General features: G+C 43.8%; 2 protein-coding genes across 6 annotated transcripts in view; both read right to left on the bottom strand.

Annotated features, from left to right (window-relative positions):
- Nucleotides 1–1,597: 1,597 nt before the first annotated feature.
- ARL2BP (ADP ribosylation factor like GTPase 2 binding protein) lies at nucleotides 1,598–10,700 on the bottom strand. The gene is made up of 6 exons (XM_033218520.1): nucleotides 10,396–10,700; nucleotides 9,657–9,718; nucleotides 6,874–6,980; nucleotides 5,360–5,445; nucleotides 4,711–4,807; nucleotides 1,598–3,055 (listed from the first exon to the last, which is right to left on the bottom strand). Exons 1-6 carry the CDS (start codon nucleotides 10,431–10,433, stop codon nucleotides 2,954–2,956), a joined length of 492 nt encoding a protein of 163 aa, XP_033074411.1. The 5' UTR covers nucleotides 10,434–10,700; the 3' UTR covers nucleotides 1,598–2,953.
- Nucleotides 10,701–15,268: 4,568 nt separating this feature from the next.
- The window catches only part of RSPRY1 (ring finger and SPRY domain containing 1), a 51,759-nt gene continuing 47,357 nt past the window's right edge, over nucleotides 15,269–19,670 (bottom strand). For 2 of the 5 annotated variants that reach the window (XM_033218498.1, XM_033218501.1), the window contains 2 exons: nucleotides 18,596–18,700; nucleotides 15,269–16,826 (listed from right to left, as the gene is read on the bottom strand). In XM_033218498.1, coding sequence (XP_033074389.1) covers nucleotides 16,730–16,826; nucleotides 18,596–18,700 — 202 coding nt within the window. In that variant the 3' untranslated portion in view covers nucleotides 15,269–16,729. The remainder of the gene's footprint in view (nucleotides 16,827–18,595; nucleotides 18,701–19,670) is intronic. The other 3 variants (XM_033218500.1, XM_033218499.1, XM_033218502.1) reach the window with 2 other exon arrangements.

Here is a 19,670-nt window from a genome sequence, read left to right as displayed (position 1 = left end):
TTTGAGACAGAGTCTCGCTTTGACACCCAGGCTGGAGTGCAGTGGTGTGATCTTGGCTCACTGCAACCTCTGCCTCCCGGGTTCAAGCGATTCTCCTGCCTTAGCCTCCCGAGTAGCTGGGACTACAGGTGCGTGCCACCACACTCGGCTAATTTTTTGTGTTTTTAGTAGAGATGGGATTTCACCGTGTTAGCCAGGATGGTCTCAATCTCCTGACCTCGTGATCCGCCCGCCTTGGCCTCCCAAAGTGCTGGGATTACAGGCGTGAGCCACCGCGCCCGGCTGATTTTTTTTTGTAGACACTGGGTCTCGCTATATTGCTCAGGCTTGTCGTAAAACTCCCAGCTTCAAGTGATCCTCCCGCCTCAGCCTCCCAAAGTGCTGAGATACCACACCTGGCCCTGGTATAAATATTAATACCATCACTTTTTACTCTCAAGTCTCTCTGAGTTTGAATAATAAATTAGTCCTTCCAGGAGTAAGTTATAAGAGTTTGGTTTTAAGGAAGGACAGTGCACTTAAATGCAAAACAAAATCGCAGGCAAGTTGGAGAGCTCACCCCTCTTATGTTTCCGACATGAATCAAAAAGCCTGTTTCGGGGGAACATTCAAGGCGCTCAGTCAATGCTAAGGCTCAGCAGTTCGCGTGACTATTGCTTCTCACTGGGGAGGAGTCCTAAGCAAGAGGACTGGGGCTTCCTTACCCCAGGCCAGGTGGGAGCCCCATCAAAGGTGGCACCTGACATCACAGTCTAAGTGTCTGTGGATGGAGAGACAGGCTGCCAGTTTATTTTAAAATAAATCAGAACTTCTACTTATAATATTAAGTGACAACAGACTTGCCTCCTTTTTACTGAGCAGAAAGGGTGAAAAACCAGCCAGGCATGGTGGCTCACACCTGTGATCCCAGCACTTTGGGAGGCGGGTGGATTACCTGAGGTCAGGAGTTCAAGACCAGCCTGACCAACATGGTGAATTTCTGTCTCTACTAAAAATACAAAAATTAGCTGGGCTTGGTGGTGGACACCTATAATCCCAGCTGCTTGGGAGGCTGAAGCAGCAGAATCACTGGAACTCAGGAGGCGAGTATTGCAGTGAGCCAAGATTGCACCATTGCACTCCAACTTGGGCAACAAAAACAAAACTCCATCCCCCCCCAAAAAAAAGAAAAAAAAAAAAAGGGTGAAAAATCAATTTGCCTTTATTGTCGTTTTTTCATCATTTAATCTCTGGACCTGTCCACTGGCCTTTTCTCAAGCAGGCAGGCTGGTCCACAGGTCTTAGCAAGTGCCCCCAACCTGCCTGGGCTGAGGTGGACAGTCTCATTTATAGACAAAGCAAGGGAAAAAGCAAGCCCAGGAGAGGTGGTATTTTGAAAAGCTGGCTCTGAGAGTGATTTTAAAGGGCCAAAGCGGGCTGGTGCGAGTGCAGTGGTGTTTACAACTAATAGATCACAACCAGTGGCAGATTTCTTTGTTCTTTCTCTACTCCCATTGCTTTACTTGACTAGCCGCACCTCCCTCCCCCCGCCAAAAAAAAAGACCAAAGCAATAATAACCTGATGGCAGTAGCTACATTAAAGAAAGAGTACGACTCATTGAGAATGGTGGTTCTTGCAAAACACCTCAAATTTTACTCATGGTACAAAAGTATTTAATAAGTGACACATCAGTACAGAAAAACAGAGCTTATGTAAAGCTTATAGCTTGTCCTTTAAAACCAGAATGGCCAAGTGAAAAGTCAGTACAGATTATTTTTACTATTAAAAAAATCAAAGGGACACACTGGGAATTGAACTACTATGCTTTTTCTTCATTCTAGAAATGACATATATGTTTTCTGATAAGTAATCTACCACACATTGCACTAAACCAAAGCATACAAACAGCCAGTAAAGCTGTGCCCTACCTGCTGCTACTCATGCTGGGCTGGACAGTGGAACACCATCTTAGTAAGAGATATATTGACAGGAAGAAACTGCAGAGTCCCTACCCAACCCAGAGAACCTTACAAACTGGTTTATACAGAAAGGATTTTCAGCAAACATACTAACATGCTATAAGAATGTTTTAGTCTATTTCTAGCACACAGCATACATTCACAGGTGCCCAGTAAAATAGGAACGAATGCCAATGTAGAAAGCATTTTTGCCTTCACAGTACTAACACCTAAAAAGCAAACAGCATATAATACTTTGATCTTTAAGTGGATAATCATGGAAGTTCCAAGATCACATCCACTAGGTTAGCCTGAGTATTCATCTATAAAAATATTTTTTTTTTCCCAAAAATAATGCTAAAAGAGACATCTAGAAACAGTGGGACTACATCAGGACCAGAAGACAGTGACACAAGGACTGCAAATGTTAACACTAGGAGTAGCTTTTCATATGGAGCTTTTATGTAGAGGATATCTCTTTCTGTTGATTCCTACAGCCAAGACAAGATGTGATCACAGGAGATTCTGAAATCTCAAGCCGGGCTTGAGTAACACCCTAGATAAAAATCAGGAACCCCACTGCAGCTGAAGTACTGAAACTGTGACCCATGTGAAAAAGAGGTGCAAGTGCACAAAGATTCATGCAGAGGCTGCTGGAACAGAGGGTGGTGGCAGTGGGTTAGTTCACACTTACACACCAGCAGGTATGCTGGGGAAGGACCCCCCAGGTGGAGTGCTTGACATGGGCTCGCTCCAGAGGCATCTGACCCAGAAGCTCCTGAGAGAGGTGTCTACTTGAGGAGGGGAGGAGTACTATGGTTAATGAATACAAGAGGTGTTTCAGGAGAAATAGGTCCAGGAGGGTTAGGTCTTTTTGGTTTTGACCTATCAATACTTAACATAAATGAGTTACATAACAGAGTCAGTCTTTCCAAGATGTGTTCTGTCATCATGAGCTGGGCCTATTGGGCTGGTGACATCCAGAATGATCCCATTCATTGGCTGGAGGTAGGACCTAGTGCCGCAGATTGTTCTGGGAAGCTGACACAGAAGATGATTTGCACAACGAAGTCACCACTAAGCCACTGCTTAAGTCCAGTCCTCGGCCTTCTTTTTCCTATATGAGAAAACAACCAAAAGGAAGGACTAGAAAGAGCCCTGGCTTGGAATCTTGCCTCTGATATGGCGAAGGCACAGCTGAAGGTGGGAACGTGGACCTCCAGAGTACATAGGAAGGGAACACAGGTTATTGGTTATTCTGCATTTCTGCTCAATACTGGCCTGCCCTAGTCTTAATTTTTTTTTATTATTATTTTTAAAGAGGTAGGGTCTTGCTCTGTCACCTAGGCTGGAGCATAGTGGCTTGATCATAGCTAACTGCTGCCTGGAATTCCTGTGCTCAAATGGTCCTCCTGCCTCAGCCTCCTGAGTAGCTAGGACTACAGGTGTGCACCACTACAGCTGGCTAACTTTTTTATTTTTGTAGAGACAGGGTCTTGGTATGTCACTTAGGCTGGTCTTGAACTCCTGAGCTTGAGTGATTCTCCTGCCTTGGCCTCCCAAAGTGCTGGAATTGTAAGTACGAGCCACTGTGTCCAGCCTGGCCCTGGTCATTCTTAAAGTACACTCTTAAAATGTACCTCCCTTCACTGGAAAACATTTTTCTTTCTTTTTTTTTTTTAGATAGGGGTCTTGCTATGTTGCCCAGGCTGAAGTGCAGTGGCTATTCACAGGCATCACTGCTGTGCAACACAGCCCCAAACTCCTAGGCTCAAGTGACTCTCCTGCCTCAGCCTTCCAAGTAGCTGGGACTACAGGCATGCACCACCATACCCAACACCATTTCTTTTTCTTTTCTTTTTTTTTGACAAAAGGTCTGACTCTGTCACCCAGGCTGGACTGCAGAGGGGCAATCACAGCTCACGGCAGTCTCAACCTTCTGGGCTCAAGCGGTCCTCCCACCCAGCCCCCCAAGTAGCTGACTGGGACTACAGGTGCACACCAGCACACCAAGCTAATTTTTGTATTTTTCATAGAGATAGGGTTTTGCCATGTTTCCTTGGCTGGTCTCAAACTCCTGAGCTCAAGCCATCTGCCTGCCTCGGCTTCCCAAAGTGCTGGGATTATAGGTGTGAGTTACCATATCCAGTCTCCTATTTTTCTTATAAAGAGCTTGCATTGTAAGAAAAGCAAGGCAGGGCCAGGTGCAGTGGCTCATGCCTGTAATCCCAACACTTTGGGAGGCCGAGGCGGACCATGCTTCAGGAGTTTTGAGACCAGCCTGGCCAACCTGGTGAAACCCTATCTCTACTAAAAATACAAAAATTAGCTGGGCGTGGTGGCAGGTGCCTGTAGTACCAGCTACTCGGGAGGCTGAGGCAGGAGAATCGCTTGAACCTGGGAGGCAGAGGTTCCAGTTAGCCAAGATCGTGCCACTGCACTCCAGCCTGGGTGACAAGAGCAAAACTCTGTCTCAAAGAAAAAAAAGAAAGGCAAGGCAGAATGAGACCTGAGACCTGCTTTCTGGGTTCTGTCCTTCTGATTAGGAATTCTAAGATGGTACCTGGGGCTTCGTTCATGAAAACATGAGAAGGTCCCAGCCACAGTAGAATAGCAGCTCACTCTTCTGATGCCTCATCAGCTGCTGGACTGATACTGGCCAGTTTGAAGGGAGAATGATGGGGGAAGCGTGGGAGGTTTGTGTTCGGTATTTCTACCTGGAAGTTTCTAAGTGGCTCAAAGTGGCTAAATAAATAGGCAGTAGTAACTTACTGCTCTGTAGTCCAAAAACATTTCTTTAAAAGCCAGAAAATCTGTGAAAGTGAGCAGCATGTCGAATATGTCACCAGCCACTTCATCCTTATGGTGCCTGCAAATGGAACAGACGGCTGTTTCGTGAATGAATGATGAGACAGTCCTCAAGATTGCTTTTGTTTTTCTTTCCCTCACCCCAGCCCCACCCCCTGCATTTTTTTTTTTTTTTAAGAGACTGGGTCTTGCTGTGTCACCTAGGCAGGAGTACAGGGGTGCAATTATAGCTCACTGTAGCCTTGAACTCCTGGGCTCAAGGGATCCTGCAGTCTCAGCCTCCTGAGTAGCTAGGCCGACAGGTATCCAACACCACACCTAACTAATTTATTTTTTGTAGAGTTGGGGCCTCACTATGTTGCCCAGGCTGGTCTTGAACTCCTGGGCTCAAGTGATCCTCCTCCCTTGGCCTCCCAAAGCACTGAGAATACAAGTGTGAGCCACTGCCTGGTCTTTTCAAGATTTCATTAAAAGGTTTGAGGGCTTCCTACACAGGACCTAACCACCAAGGGCATGCACAGGAAAACAAACAAAACAAGAGGGTCTTTTGGTCAGCCTAGGGAAGGAAGAAAGTGAGAAAACAAAACACAAAAATCAGTCAAGCTCAACTCACTGTAATGTTGTGGTGAAAGCTGCCATGTTGAACCCAGGAATCCGCTGCAGCAGCTGTTCTTCAATATATTTTTCTACCAAAGAAATCTGCAACAGTGGAAAGGATTTTGGTGAGACCACACTTTGGGAAAACAAGACTTCTTTTCAGAAAGCCTGCCCTCCAGCCCTTCCTAAACATTTCCTGAGGTCTGTGTGCCATAACCTACACTGAGTGCCAAGGATACCAAAGAGGACCAAAACACAGCTCCTGTCCTGGAGAACTCAGCCTGATGTGGAAGAGAAGCATTAGCTGATAATGATGCTGTAGCAGGGTGAATGCTCTGACACAGGTGGAGACAGTGAGTAGCACAGTGCCCACACCCACAACCCAGTGCAGGATGCAATAAATGGAGGCTTTGCCTCCTAGGTAGAGGGCATCTGTGTAAACAGAACATATGGACATGGAGGCAGTCACAGGTTCCTTCTGGGCAGGTTTGTTTATGTCATGCTTCTGTGTTAAGAAAATAAAGTCTTGGAGGCTGAAATGGATTCTTAGATGACAGAATCCGGGCCGGGCGCGGTGGCTCAAGCCTATAGTCCCAGCACTTTGGGAGGCCGAGACAGGCGGATCACGAGGTCAGGAGTTCGAGACCATCCTGGCTAACACGGTGAAACCCCGTCTCTACTAAAAAATACAAAAAGCTAGCCGGGCGAGGTGGCGGGCGCCTGTAGTCCCAGCTACTCGGGAGGCTGAGGCAGGAGAATGGCGTAAACCCAGGAGGTGGAGCTTGCAGTGAGCTGAGATCTCGCCACTGCACTCCAGCCCGGGCGACAGAGTGAGACTCCGTCTCAAAAAAAAAAAAAAAAAAAAAGACAGAATCCCAGGGGGCTGCAAGAGGCCTCAGGGTAAAGTATAGAGACCCAAGGGTGACGAGCTGAGGTTCCTGGGTTCCAGTCTTGGTTTTTCTACCAAATAGTTAGTGATCCTGGTCTCAGTTTTCACTTTTACTTAATAGTCATGCATATATGACTGGATTATATAGAAGAAAGAAAGAGTATGTGAAAGCAGAAAGGTTTGTCAAAAGCATGCAAATGCAAAGTATGAAGAACTCATGTACTGTGATTGAAAGCAGGACTATGATAAGCCAAACTTTACTTATTGTATTTATTATATTATTTTTTTGGATAAAGAGGTCTTACTTTGTTGCCCAGGCTGGTCTCAAACTCCTGAGCGCAAGTGATTCTTCCACCTCAGCCTCCCAAATAGCTGGCACTACAGGTGTGCTACCAAGCCCAGGTCAAACTTCTTTTAAATAAGAAGCTGATGAGCTAATCAAATATTTGCCTGAAAGCCTTTTGGAAAATAGCCCCAAAGGCTGTGCAGAGGAAAATGAACTTAAACCAGATTCTAATGAGGATTCCTGGCAGTGTACTGGTGGCATATTTTAAAAAGCAGCAAATTTCAATGTCTTTTGATTCTAAATTTAAATTTTTAAAACTCTGACCTCCTGGTAGGAGACATAGAAATCTACTTACGTATTCATTAAAAATAGGTGTGTAGGTGAGTTTATTCTCTTCTGTGTCTTCAAACTCCAGGTAGTACTTGTCCATGAAATTTCTCTGTAATAACTGGAACTCGTCATCTGAACCACAATGGGGAAAATTTATTCTTTTTAATGGATATTACCAACCATTATGATTTATAAGTAAGCAGGATCTATGTCAGCAGTACTACTTTCTCAATGGTCAGTCTCTGGAAGGAAAGCTGATGTTTTAAGAGGGTATTAAATGGGACCCTGATGTTGAAATAGACCAATCCTGTTTTTCTTTTTTTTTTTTTTTGAGCTGGAGTTTCATTCTTATTGCCCAGGCTGGAGTGCAACTGTGCAATCTTGGTTCGCTGCAACCTCCACCTCCAGGGTTCAAGAGATTCTACTGCCTTAGCCTCCTGAGTAGCTGGGATTACAGGCGTGTGCCACCTCGCTGGGCTAATTTTGTATTTTTAGTAGACACAGGGTTTCATCATGTTGGCCAGGCTGGTCTCGAACTCCTGACCTCAGGTGAGCTGCCTGCCTCAGCCTCCCAAAGTGCTAGGATTACAGGTGTGAGCCACCACGCCCAGCCCTGTTTTCTTTAAATTGTGGTGAGATATACAAATTTTTTTTTTTTTTTATCATTTTAATGTTGAAGCACACAGCTCAGTGGCTTTAAGTATGTTCACATTGTTGTGCAGTGATCATCACCATCCTTCAGTCCATTTTAACCACATCCACACAGGGTGGCTTGGGAACTCCCTCACATTACTTTTCTGGAAAGGAATGGATTGGTTCTCTCTTATTTTGATATAACTTTAGCAGCAACTGTGGAAACATTGTAGTGATTAAAAGTATGGGGTCTGAAAGAGGCTAGCCTGTCTGGGTTCAAATCGCATCTCAGTTACTTACTAATTGTGTGACCTTGGGTAAGTTACTTAATTTCTCTAAACCCCATATAAACTTCTCATTTATCTGGAAAATAAGAATGGTTTATAGTAGTTATCATATACGACTGGAAGTGGAATTTAGATGAGAATTCATGTAAATAGATTAGTTCATAGTGAACACTTAATAAATGATAGGGAAGAGGGAATCTTTTTTTTTTTTTTAACTGAGACAGGGTCTCCCTATGGTGCCTAGGCTGGTCTTGAACTCCTAGACTCAAGCAATCCACCTGCTTTGGCCTCCCAAAGTGTTGGGATTACAGGTGTGAGCCACTGTACCCAGCCTGGAATAAGGAATCTTAACAACTGAATAGATTATTTCTAAAAATAAAAGGCAAGTTTCAGAAAGGACCTAGACCTTGGGATAAATACTGTAGGCTCACGGAAGGCTCATTTTCCCATAGCATATAGGGTATAATAGGCAAGATAACTGAATGGATTCTTCAGTATTCCCCAGAAATCCCCAAGTCCACATGGTAAACGAACTTAATGATGAAACATCTATATTCAGGAGTTAAGGGCATGAACCTTTATACCTGAAGGTATAAAACATTGGTCAGTAATTTTCTTTTTTCTTTTTTTTTTGAGACGGAGTCTCGTTCTGTCGTCCAGGCTGGAGTGCAGTGGCGCAATCTCTGCTCACTACAAGCTCGCCTCCCGGGTTCATGCCGTTCTCCTGCCTCAGCCTCCCCAGCAGCTGGGACTACAGGCACCCGCCACCGCACCTGGCTAATTTTTGGTATTTTTAGTAGAGACAGGGTTTCACCGTGGTCTTGATCTCCTGACCTTGTGATCCGCCCGCCTCGGCCTCCCAAAGTGCTGGGATTACAGGCGTAAACCACCATGCCCGGCCTGGTCAGTAATTTTCATACTAAATGGATTAAGCCATACAGCCAACACCACCAAGTAACAGTGTTCTCTTCCTAACTCTCATAAAACTTAAAGTCAACAGAATTTCGCAAATGTAAGTTTTCCCCTCCCACATACTTGTCTTAAACCTCTGGGGACTGTTACTGCTTGTCTGTTACTTAGCCGGTTTCATGGATGCCCAAATACATCCACAAGTAGGAACTCAAAACCTAGGAAAATACAGAACCAGCTGAAGCTTAACACTTTGTTTTCTTTATAGCCATGTGTGCTTGTGGTTATGGTTTTATGTATCTTTTTTCTTTTTTGAGACGGAGTCTCGCTCTGTCGCCTCCACGCTGGAATGCAGTGGCGCGATCTCCGCTTACTGTAAGCTCCGCCTCCCAGGTTCACGTTCTCCTGCCTCAGCCTCCTGAGCAGCTGGGACTACAGGCGCCGGCCACCACGTCCGGCTAATTTTTTTGTATTTTTAGTAGAGACGGGGTTTCACCGTGTTAGCCAGGATGGTCTTGATCTCCTGACCTCGTGATCCACCTGCCTCGGCCTCCCAAAGTGCTGGGATTACAGGCGTGAGCCACCACACCTGGCCTGGTTTTACGTGTTTTATGGCATGAAAATGTTAAAACTCAAAACTATCTAAAAATGAAATTGCTCTCATCCTACATAAGAAATAGAGTAGATCATTATTTCCTATACTTTTGCAAAGAACTCCACACTACTGGGGCCCCATTACCTGAGTCAGTCCCTTTCAGGCCTCTGAATCTATGCTTTAATTAGATGTTTTCAGGAGTACTGGGCCGTTTGTTTCTAAGACAAACTGCAGTAAGCCTTTACTTAAGTATTACATTGTGCTACATTAAAAATTGCAGGCAGCTTGATGTTTTCTCTTTTTAAAATTAACTCTCCAAATTGATTTCAGTGTCCTTAAAGAAGAAGCAAGCAAGTCCTTAAAAACAGTATCTTAAAAGCTTACCCATGATAATGTCCTCCAAATATCCAACCACAGCATCAAATTCTGCATCAGAGGCGGAGGAGCTGAAAAACATGCCTGGATTAGGTGCTATTTCAAATAATGCATTAAAAAAATGTTTTTAGTATGGACGTTTTCAAACATGCACAAGAGGAAAAAAAGAGAAGCAAAACGAACTTCCCATCACCCATCTTCAACAATATAAGAATGACTGTCTAATCTAGTAAGTCCAAACAGAAGAAAACACACTCGGTACGTTTGTGACATGAACGTTCAATGTCATGACTCCACTTTAATAAAAACTGGTTCTCCATGCTCTTCGCTATCACCCCATACCTGTCTGCTTGTGAGCATGAACCCGGCACGGGTGAAACACCTGCCGGGGGGTCATTTGGTCAGGAGTCCGGGAGGCGGGGGCCAGGGAGGCGTGGAAGGGCCTCGGGCGCGGGGCCGGGCCTCGGCAGCTCAACCCCGCCAGGCTTTGCTGACAGCTGAGGGTTGGCGGCTGGGGATTGTGATGGAGGTGTTGATCAACGGTGACACCCGCCTCGCACTCCTGCCCTGCGGGGCCTGAAACCTGCGGCCTTAGTACTCTACAAAACGAAGGCCTGGGGCTGGGACGGCGCCTTGGCGGTCCCCACCCTGCCCCGCCCCTAACGACACCTGTTTTATAGGGTCAGGCCCGGGCAAACGCCCGATGTACCCGTCCCCAAGTCACCTGCCCCCTGGCGGGACTACTCACAAAGACAGCGCAAAGCTCTCTTCTTCTAAGGCGTCCATCGCCGCCGCCCCGAGTAGGCTCCTGCCCCGAGTAGGCTCCTATCCCGCCCGCGGCCCAACTCGCATGCAGGTCGCGGCGGCCTGCGGGGTTAAGGCCTCTCAGTCAAGGCTGCGGCCCGCTCACTGCCAGGTCGGGTCAGCGCCTGCGCACCAGGCCCCGCCTTGGATACCCGCAATGTCCACTTTTCCGCCCGGCCTCTACGCCCCGCCGGGCCCTCTGCGCGCGCAGCCTCCGCCGCAGGTCCAGGCCTAGGTAACTGCCGCCCCGCCTCCCGTCACCATGGCCACTGCAACCCCTTCCGCTGCCTCACGGCGGGCCGACAGCCAATCACAGGCGCGCGTCACCGATGCCGGGGCGGGGCAAGACAGGGAGAGGAAGTCCCGGAGGGAATGCGGAGGGATGCGGGGCCTGGCCAAGTCCCCGTTGCGTGGCGACTCAGTCTCAAGTCGCTCCATTTTACGGATGAAGGAAACGAAGCCACGAGCCTGAATTTCCTCACTCGCAACTCGAGAATAAATCGCGCCTCCCAGAGTGTGGAAAATTAAATAGTTTAAGGCGCGTTTGAAGAGCGCTTCTAAGTTGCCAAGTCGCTGGAGAGCCAGTCCTTTATCCCTTAGAACCAGGTGATGCTGACGTCTGATTTCAAGACAATTCCTACCCCTCGTGGAAGGAAGCGCCATCGCAAGAAGTAGATGTCTTGTAATTTGCATTATAATGTTAGCATCATAAAGCTTACTCGGCAATAACTGGTTTCTTGACTAATTATACAAGAGGAGAGTCGAAGAACTGTTTCGAACCACGCAATCAGGAATCAGATACTTTTCAGGAAAAGGCCTCTGCAAAACTGCCAAACTTTGAAACAAAGGATTCGTTTGAGCTGATTTCTCTTGATTGGACAACTAAGCATTGTGTCTCTTTAGTTGCATGATACCTTTTGGCCAAAGTGTGGTATATGACTAGAGAAACTAGAGGGATTTAAGGTATGAACTGAGGGTCAGGTGGCCTGTCAGAATGGGTTAGCAGACATTGTTTATTTTTATTTTTTTGAGACAGAGTCATGTTCTGTCGCCCAGGGTGGAGTGCAGTGGCATGATCTCGGCTGGCCGCCTCTCAGGTTCAAGCGATTCTCGTGCCTCAGCCTTCCAAGTACCTGGGATTACAAGTATCCGCCACCGCGCCCGGCTATTTTTGTATTTTTAGTAGAGACAGGGTTTCACCATGTTGGCCAGGCTGGTCTTGAACTCCTGACCTCAGGTGATCCACCCACCTTTTCCTCCCAAAGGGCTAGGATTACAGGCGTGAGCCACCACGCCCGGCCTAGCAGGCATCTCTGAATGGACGTAAAATAGATATCTGTGGGATTTGGAACAAAGATGGTTACAAAGACACAGTTGGGTGTGACAGCTGTGACCAAGGTGACATCAATTATTACTAATTTATTTTTTGAGACGGAGTTTCACTCTTGTTGCCCAGGCTGGAGTGCAATGGTGCAATCTTGGCTCAACACAACTTCTGCCTCCCAGGTTCAAGGGATTATCCTGCCTCAGCCTCCCATGTAGCTAGGATTATAGGCATGCGCCACCATGCCCGTCTAATTTTTTTTGTATTTTTAGTAGAGACGGGGTTTCTCCATGTTGGTCAGGCTGGTCTTTAACTCCCGACCTCAGGTCATCCGCCCGCCTCGGCCTCCGAAAGTGCTGGGATTACAGGCACGAGCCACTGTGTTCGGCCTGTTTTATTTTATTTTCTGAGACGGAGTCTTGCTCTGTCGTCCAGGCTGGAATGCAGTGGCGCTGGACTTACAGGCGTGCACCACCACGCCCGGCTAATTTTTGTATTTTTAGTAGAGATGGGGCTTCACCATGTTGGCCAGTGTGGTCTCGAACTCCTGACCTCAGGTGGTCTGCCCACCTTGGCCTCCCAAAGTGTTGGGATTACAGGCGTGAGCCACCACGCCCGGTCAGGTGACATCAATTATGAGTTGCTCTGTTTAGCACCAAGTGGAAGATAGGCATTTTAAAAGGTTTGCTGAATTACTGGACTGAGTTTAGTCAAGCCCTGGTCACACAGCTCCACAGCAAACTCAGATAATTTCTTTGTGACCTTTCTCTATATACCACACATTTCTGGACAAAATGAATTTGCCTGCCCTTCCTAAGTCATTGATGGAGTGGAGGAGGAACACACCTTGATTTGATCTGTTCTGGTTATCTATTGCTGTTACAAACCTGAAAACTTAGTGGCTTAAAATAACCATTTTGCTCACTAATCTGTAATTTGGGCAGGGCTTGGCAGGGCCAGCTAGTCTCTATTCCAGTTGGTGTCGGCTGGGGCAGCTGGAATGGACGAGAGGAGCTCCCTCCAAGGAGTTTACTCACGTGGCTGGCAAATTAGTGTTGGCTCTTGGCTCTCAGCTGTGGACATTGGCCAGAGAACAGGGGCCGGGGGCTGGGGGGTCCAAGTTCCTCCCCATGTATAGGATTCAGGGGATTCTTGGGTTTTCTCACACCATGGTGCTGGGTCTAAGAGCAAATGTTTCTAGAGACACAGAAATGGAAGCTGGCAGTCACTTAAAGGCCTGGTACTGGAAACTGGCACAGCATCCCTTCCACTGTGTTCCACTGATAAAGCAGACACAGAGCCACCCAAATTTAAGGAGAGTGGACATAAACCTCATTTCTTGACGGGGGGGATGTCAAATAATTTGTGGCCATCTTTTAATCCATTTCACCACCCTTATTGACTCTAGGAACAAATGGGGATAAAGATAAAAAGTACCCACTCAGGGATGTATCAGATAGTGTGCTAAACATTTATAAATACATCGTCTCCTTTTGAAATATTTGAAACCCCGTAAAAACAAAAAACCGGTATGAGGTGGGTAGTATCTCCACTTTACAGTCTGGAAAACCAAGCAGTAGTGGGACCTGGGTCCAGTCCCACCCAAAAGGCCTATTTCAACCATCATGCTGTATAGCCCCTAATCCCTGGGTTGTTAAACCATATTCTTGGAAATCAGAACATGTTTTCTCCTGAATACAGAATGGTCTTTTTCCACTTGTAGCAAAATTAAAAGTTGACTTGAATATACTAAATGTTTTTCCATTAATACTCATTTTTTAAACCCTTTGGGGGTTGGCACCAGGAATAATTCTGAGTGAATAGCAAAAGGTAAATAATGGGCAATCTTGGAAAGACCTGATCTTAAGTTGGTTTTTCGTGGATACACATTCAAGATGGTTGAAACTTGTGTAAAAGTCATTTTCTGCTAGTGAAATTGTGTCAGTTTTGTGAATCATTGTTTCCTGGCACTCTGCAAATGGCACCATGACTTCTGCTCTATGTCATTTTAAAAAGGGACTAATTCATTACAATGTTTTTGGCTGAAATGCTGGATTTCCCCAATGAATCACCTGACAAAATACCATAATTTTTTGTTTTTCTCCCTGGTAACAATTTATCAGTAGTAAAAGTCTAGCTTTTCTCTTAAATGCTTACATTCAGTTCAGAATATGGATGTATGATTTTACTTTTCCACATAGCTTGCTAACCCCTAGTTTTTTCTTTGATACGGAATTCCTGTCTTTCCCTTGGAGGTGGCTCCACGTTTACAACTTAGCTTCCATCCTGGATGATTTGACCAATTTCATTTTGAAGCCCTTTTGTTTTATGATCTAGAAGTTAAGAATAGGAAAAGTAAACCACCTTAGGAACAAAGTTCAAGGGTAGATTTTTAGAAAGCTGTTAAGACTCCTGCATTCCTTTGCCTGGCAAATTATCTATTTATTCCATCTATTTTTCCCTCTCTCCACTAAATGTACAGACTACCTTTAGTTTCGGCTGGACCACACGTTTCTTTACTGGTCTATTTACATATTTTGCTTATCCTTTACCCCCAGCTCACCCCACTCCTCCATTTCATTCTCCAAATAGAAGCCAGAGCCATCTGTTAGAATTATCAAGGCACTTCCATGCTTAAACACCTTTGCTTTCTACTGCACTTAGTATAAAATAGAAAACCCTTCACATAGCCTTCATGAGCAGTTCCCTGGCCTCTTCAACACTGTAGCATTACCTACTCTACCTACTTGCTTCCTATTTTTCTAGTTACAGGGGCCTTCCATCTGATCCCCAAACCCACTGAGACCCGTTCTTCCTCAGTTAGTGCCTTTGCCTATAATGTTGTGTTCGCCTAGCTACCCAGTCCTAGAAGCTAGTCCTCAGTCTCTGCCAGGCTATGTCCTACTTCCTCCTTTAAGTTTCACTAATGTTACTTCCTCAGTGAGGTTTCTTCTGACACTCCAACCACTATCTAAATTAGTTCCCCCTCATTCTCTCTAGGACCCTATTCTTTTCCACTACAAATTTGTTACAATAAACACAAATATATTGTCTTCTCCCCACCTTAGGAACAAACTTCAAGGGTAGATTTTTAGAAAGCTGTTAGGCTCCTGCATTCCTTTGCTTGGCAAATTATCTATTAATTCCATCTATTTTTCCCTCTCTCCACTAAATGTACAGACTACCTTTAGTCTCAGCTGGACCACTTCCAAGTTATTATTAGACATAATAATAGACAATTAGACAAGCTTATTAGACATAAGCTCTACAAACAGGTATTTTGTATGCCACATAGGCACAGTGCTCAGCACATATTAGGTGCTCAATAACAATCTGCTGGATAAGTAAGTGATTGGCCTTATTCTTAATTCTAATACTTGATTCTCTCCTACTCCCAAAAGTGGCCCTTAAAGTCTGAGAGTATAATGTCTTGGAACCTAGCAGTATATACCAATGAAAGTTGTGAAATCTTAGTCAAAAAAGGCAACAGATGTTTTATTCTTCAATGCAAATTACTGTATTCACCACAAGCTAAAGAAGAGAACAGGTATCTACATATATATATTTATATATATATATATATTTGTTTGGTTTTATGGAAGACTAAAGACATGGAAAAAAATCCAGCACCCCAACATGTACAGCCAGGAAGGAAATCAGCTCTGTAATAGGACAGGTATAATGAACTACAAACAAGAAGGGGTGGAAAAAGAAGAAAAAAAAATGTGCATTGAGTTTAAGACACTGTAAAACTCAGAAGACATATTTACTATTCAAGTATAAACTCTGTAAGGACTTGGCATAAATTGAAAGGCAGCTGCAGAGGTACACCATTATAAAAGAAGTTCTATGAATTTACAATTCTACCTTCCAATTTCCTGGGAGAAAAAACCAAACTCTTGAGGTCTTCACCGGAGACCCTGAGAGGGATTAACACTTTTGATGAAGACATAGTCAATAATTCATGATTGAACTTACTATTCGAAAACATGTATTTATTTAGAACAATAGAAATACGTGTTCTCAGACTGTCCTCTAGAGTTTGTGAGACTATTAGTTCAAGAGTTTCAAAGTATATTACTTGTAAAAACAATACTGATTAAAAAATTTTTTTTTAACAAAAAAACAAATCTGATTTGATGGTACCTTAAAAATACCCTAAATCCCAAATTTTCTCCAACCTAACATTACAGCTAATTTAAGAAATCCTTCTGCATTGGTAAAACATTTTTCCTCATAAAATGTGGGTATTGAAATTGGATAGGAACACTATGAATGTGAAAATACCACCAATTTTCTGCAGTTAAAAAAAAAAAAACCAAAAAACAATAAAACAACAAAAAACCTAGAATGTTCTTTGGAATCACTGAAATATCACAAACTTGGGTTTTTTCTTACAGTCTGTGCACCTTCTTTCAGGTTCTCTGTTTTGCTTGTAGTACTGACTGTGTGATTCTAATGTTTATAGATTCAAGTCTTGCAATGCAATATCCATGCTTAACGCACCGGTGTCTCTCCAACCAGTGAGAAGTAATGCATAACCCAGAAATGCTGTCATTTACATCTCCATATAAGACTTCTGCCCCAAATAAAAACTTCAGAATGACACAACACGTCCTGTGTTAAACAATCAAATGAACCCAACATGGAGGATTCCAGTGTGATTTCAGTACTTGGGAGGGCATTGTCTCCTATGGTTTTTCATGGAAGTACCACAGGCCTGGCTGCTAGCATTCAGCTTTCCGTGGCCTTAAAGGGATTTTCTCAGGGCTGGCAAGTTGGATTAGATTCTAAGAGAATTTTGTCTTTGACAAACTACCATTTTTAGCATAAAATCTGGCCATGGCTATAAGTTTCAGTATGTGTACAACTGATTAGAGAGTTTTTTTTCTTTTTCTTTTCAACATTGGCTGGAATTGAGTAGAAAAAAGTCCACGATGCCTCTTCACATGTGTCATGAAATATGAGAAATCTGTCTGATTCTAGATACTATTTCTTTACGACACAATGGGCAGGTCTCCAGCTGCAAGGCACAATCCATGCACAGGTCACTGGGGAGAAACACAGAAAAGCCAGTCAATTTAATGCTTCAAAAGGTCAAACCCCAACTGCCTGCCAACTAAATCTAAAATGTTAACAAGTTTGTTCATTGAAAGGGTTAATAATTATACATGGTTTAAAAAAATGAATATTTAAATAAAAAGTAAATTTTACACTTCTGATCCTCAATTGTCTTAGTCTGAGGAACAAGTAAAAAGTTCATATGCATTCTTCCAGACACTCTATACGTGCATAGCATATACATACAGATGTGTACATACAGGTAGGGATATAATATTTCTCCCCAGAAAGCCATTTATCCCAGAATCATTTACCAAACAGTCCATCTTTTACCACAGTTTTGACACAATGCCTTTGTCATATGGTAACTTTTCATTTTTAGTTCTATTTCTGGGCTTTTATTGTATTCCATTATTCTGTCATTCCTGTCATAATAGTAATGGGACCAAACTACTAACATTTATTTTAATGTATTTTAAGATGTGGTATGGCTGTCATCTCCATAACTTTCAGAATTTTCTTGCCTTACACTTTTAAATCAGCATGTCAAGTTCCAGAAAAAAATCATGTTGCTCTTTTTACGCTGACCAAATTAAACTTAAGAGTTTACAGAAAACTGTCACCGTTGCAATACTGAGAGGTCCTCCTATCCAAGAAGGGACTCATTTATTTAAGTCTTCTATTATACTCTTTGGTAGTTTAAAAGTTTTCTTCATATATGCTCTACATATTTCTTGCTATGTATTCTTAGCCTTTTTTTTTTAACCACTGTAAAAGGGATCTCCAATTATATGTTCTAATTGGCTGCTATTTATACATATAGCTAGAAAAGCGACTGAGTTTTGTATATTTTGTATATCTTGAAATGCTTTCCGGGAGCGTGTCACCATTAAAAAGATGCTAGCTAGTGAAACCCTGTCTCTACTGAACATACAAACATTAGCTGGGTGTGGTGGCGGGCACCTGTAATCCCAGCTATTTGGGAGGCTGAGGCAGGAGAAATCGCTTGAGCCTGGGAGGTGAAGGTTGCAGTGAGCAGAGATTGCGCCACTGCACTCAAGCCTGGGCGACAGAGCAAGACTCCATTTCAAAAAATAAAAGTAAAAATAAATAAAAAATAAAAATAAAAAAATAAAAAGATGCTAGCATTTGGCTGAAATAGATGTGTTTCTTATATTGTTACGGAAGTATCCATCCACTTCTCTTTTATATTGTTTTCATCCCTCCATTCATTTCTGTTTTGTAATATTTCATCCATTAGGAATGGATATAGAATTTTAACAAATGCTCTCTCAGCATTCTTGAAGAAAGTGATAACTGCCCCTCCTGCCTCTGGCCTATTTGAGTAATTATATTAAATATTTCTATATTGTAGGCTGGGTGTGGTGACTCATGCCTGTAATCCCAGCACTTTTGGGAGGCCGAGGCAGGTGGATCACTTTAGGTCAGGAGTTCGAGACCAGCCTGGCCAACATGGTGAAACCCCGGCTCTACTAAAAATACAAAAATTAACTGGGCCTAGTAGCATGCGCCTGTAATCCAAGATACTTGGGAGGCTGAAGCAGGAGAATTGCATGAACCTGGGAGGCAGAGGTTGCAGTGAGCTGAGATCGTGCCACTGTACTCCAGCATGGACGACAGAGTGAGACTCCATCTCAAAAAAACCTGCCCTCGTCTAGCTATGGAACCAGCAATTCAAGAACAGTATGAAACTTTGCCTAACGTACAAAAGAGGAAACAACCAAACAAATCCTCTTACCTGTGTCCACATGGCTTCAATTGTGTGTCTGCTACTTCATCACAACAAAGGGAACAGCAGTTTTCTCGGATACTGACTTGCTTCAATAGAGCAAGACGTCTGTGCCTGAGTAGAAAAAGCAATTTGAAATGCATTTTGTCAACAGGGGGCCTGTTAGCAGTGATGCATATGAAATGTTTTGAAAATGCTCTGCACCTGTGAGATATATTCCTTAAACATTGTTCAGTCAAGTTTTCATACGTGCTATCTCCTTTCAATCCTATAATCATTTTCTAAAGTAGGGAATGAAGGAGGTATAACCATTTCCATTTTATAGACAAAGTTCAAGGAAGTGACTTACATAAAGCATGCAGTCAGGAATCAAATTCAAATCCTTTAGTTCTAAGTCCAGTGCTCTTTTTATGTTACCAGCAAATTTCAACCTTTTAAGTCACATATGTGAGAGTCTGCTGACAACCATAGAGCCTTTCTCAAGAAAAACACACATATACAAGTTTTTATACAATTTCAAGGGGTTTATAACAGTCCATGTTAGACTCCCTGCAAGTCCAAACACCTCAAGTTGGAACCCTTCCATTATACGTTCACTCAGCGTGGAATGGAAGCAGACAGGCAAAATTGTTCTGCTGAAGGTACAGCCCAAATAGATAGGCAACAGAAGTATGAAGCATTTATTCAGTTCACTTATGGGCTTACTGTGTGCCAGGCACTGTTCCAAGCCCTAGAGATTCAGCAGTGAACAGAGGACTAAAAAAGTATCCCTGCCTTTGGAGAGTTTATGCTCCAGTGGGGGAAGACAGAAATAAACAAGATAAGTAAAATACAGTGTTAAATGCTGATAAATACTATGAAGAAAGAGAAAATGGGAAGGACAAGGAGTGTACACATCAGAGGTGGGGAGTTATTAAAACAATTTTAAATACGGCAGCCAGGAAAGGTCTCACTAAGGTAATATTTAAGTAAAGAGGTAAAGGGAGTGAGGAAGTGAGTTTTGTGGTTGTTTGGAGGAACCATTTTGGGTAGCAGGTACAGCAAGTCCCCTAAAGCTATCACAGGCCTGGTGTGTTTCAGGAGC

The sequence above is a fragment of the Trachypithecus francoisi genome, unplaced genomic scaffold (assembly GCF_009764315.1).
Source record: "Trachypithecus francoisi isolate TF-2019V2 unplaced genomic scaffold, Tfra_2.0 Lachesis_group10, whole genome shotgun sequence".
Classification (NCBI taxonomy): Eukaryota; Metazoa; Chordata; class Mammalia; order Primates; family Cercopithecidae; genus Trachypithecus; species Trachypithecus francoisi.
The sequence above is the reverse complement of the archived record's forward strand: the minus strand, read 5'-3'. Positions and strand labels throughout refer to the sequence as shown.

Coding starts and splice junctions, on each gene's coding strand:
- ARL2BP (XM_033218520.1), bottom strand. CDS start 10,433: ATGGACGCCTTAGAAGAAGAGAGCTTTGCGCTGTCTTT. Junction 9,719..10,395: donor GAGAGCTTTGCGCTGTCTTT/GTGAGTAGTCCC, acceptor CATGTTTTTCAG/CTCCTCCGCCTCTGATGCAG. Junction 4,808..5,359: donor GCTTTCACCACAACATTACA/GTGAGTTGAGCT, acceptor TTCCATTTGCAG/GCACCATAAGGATGAAGTGG.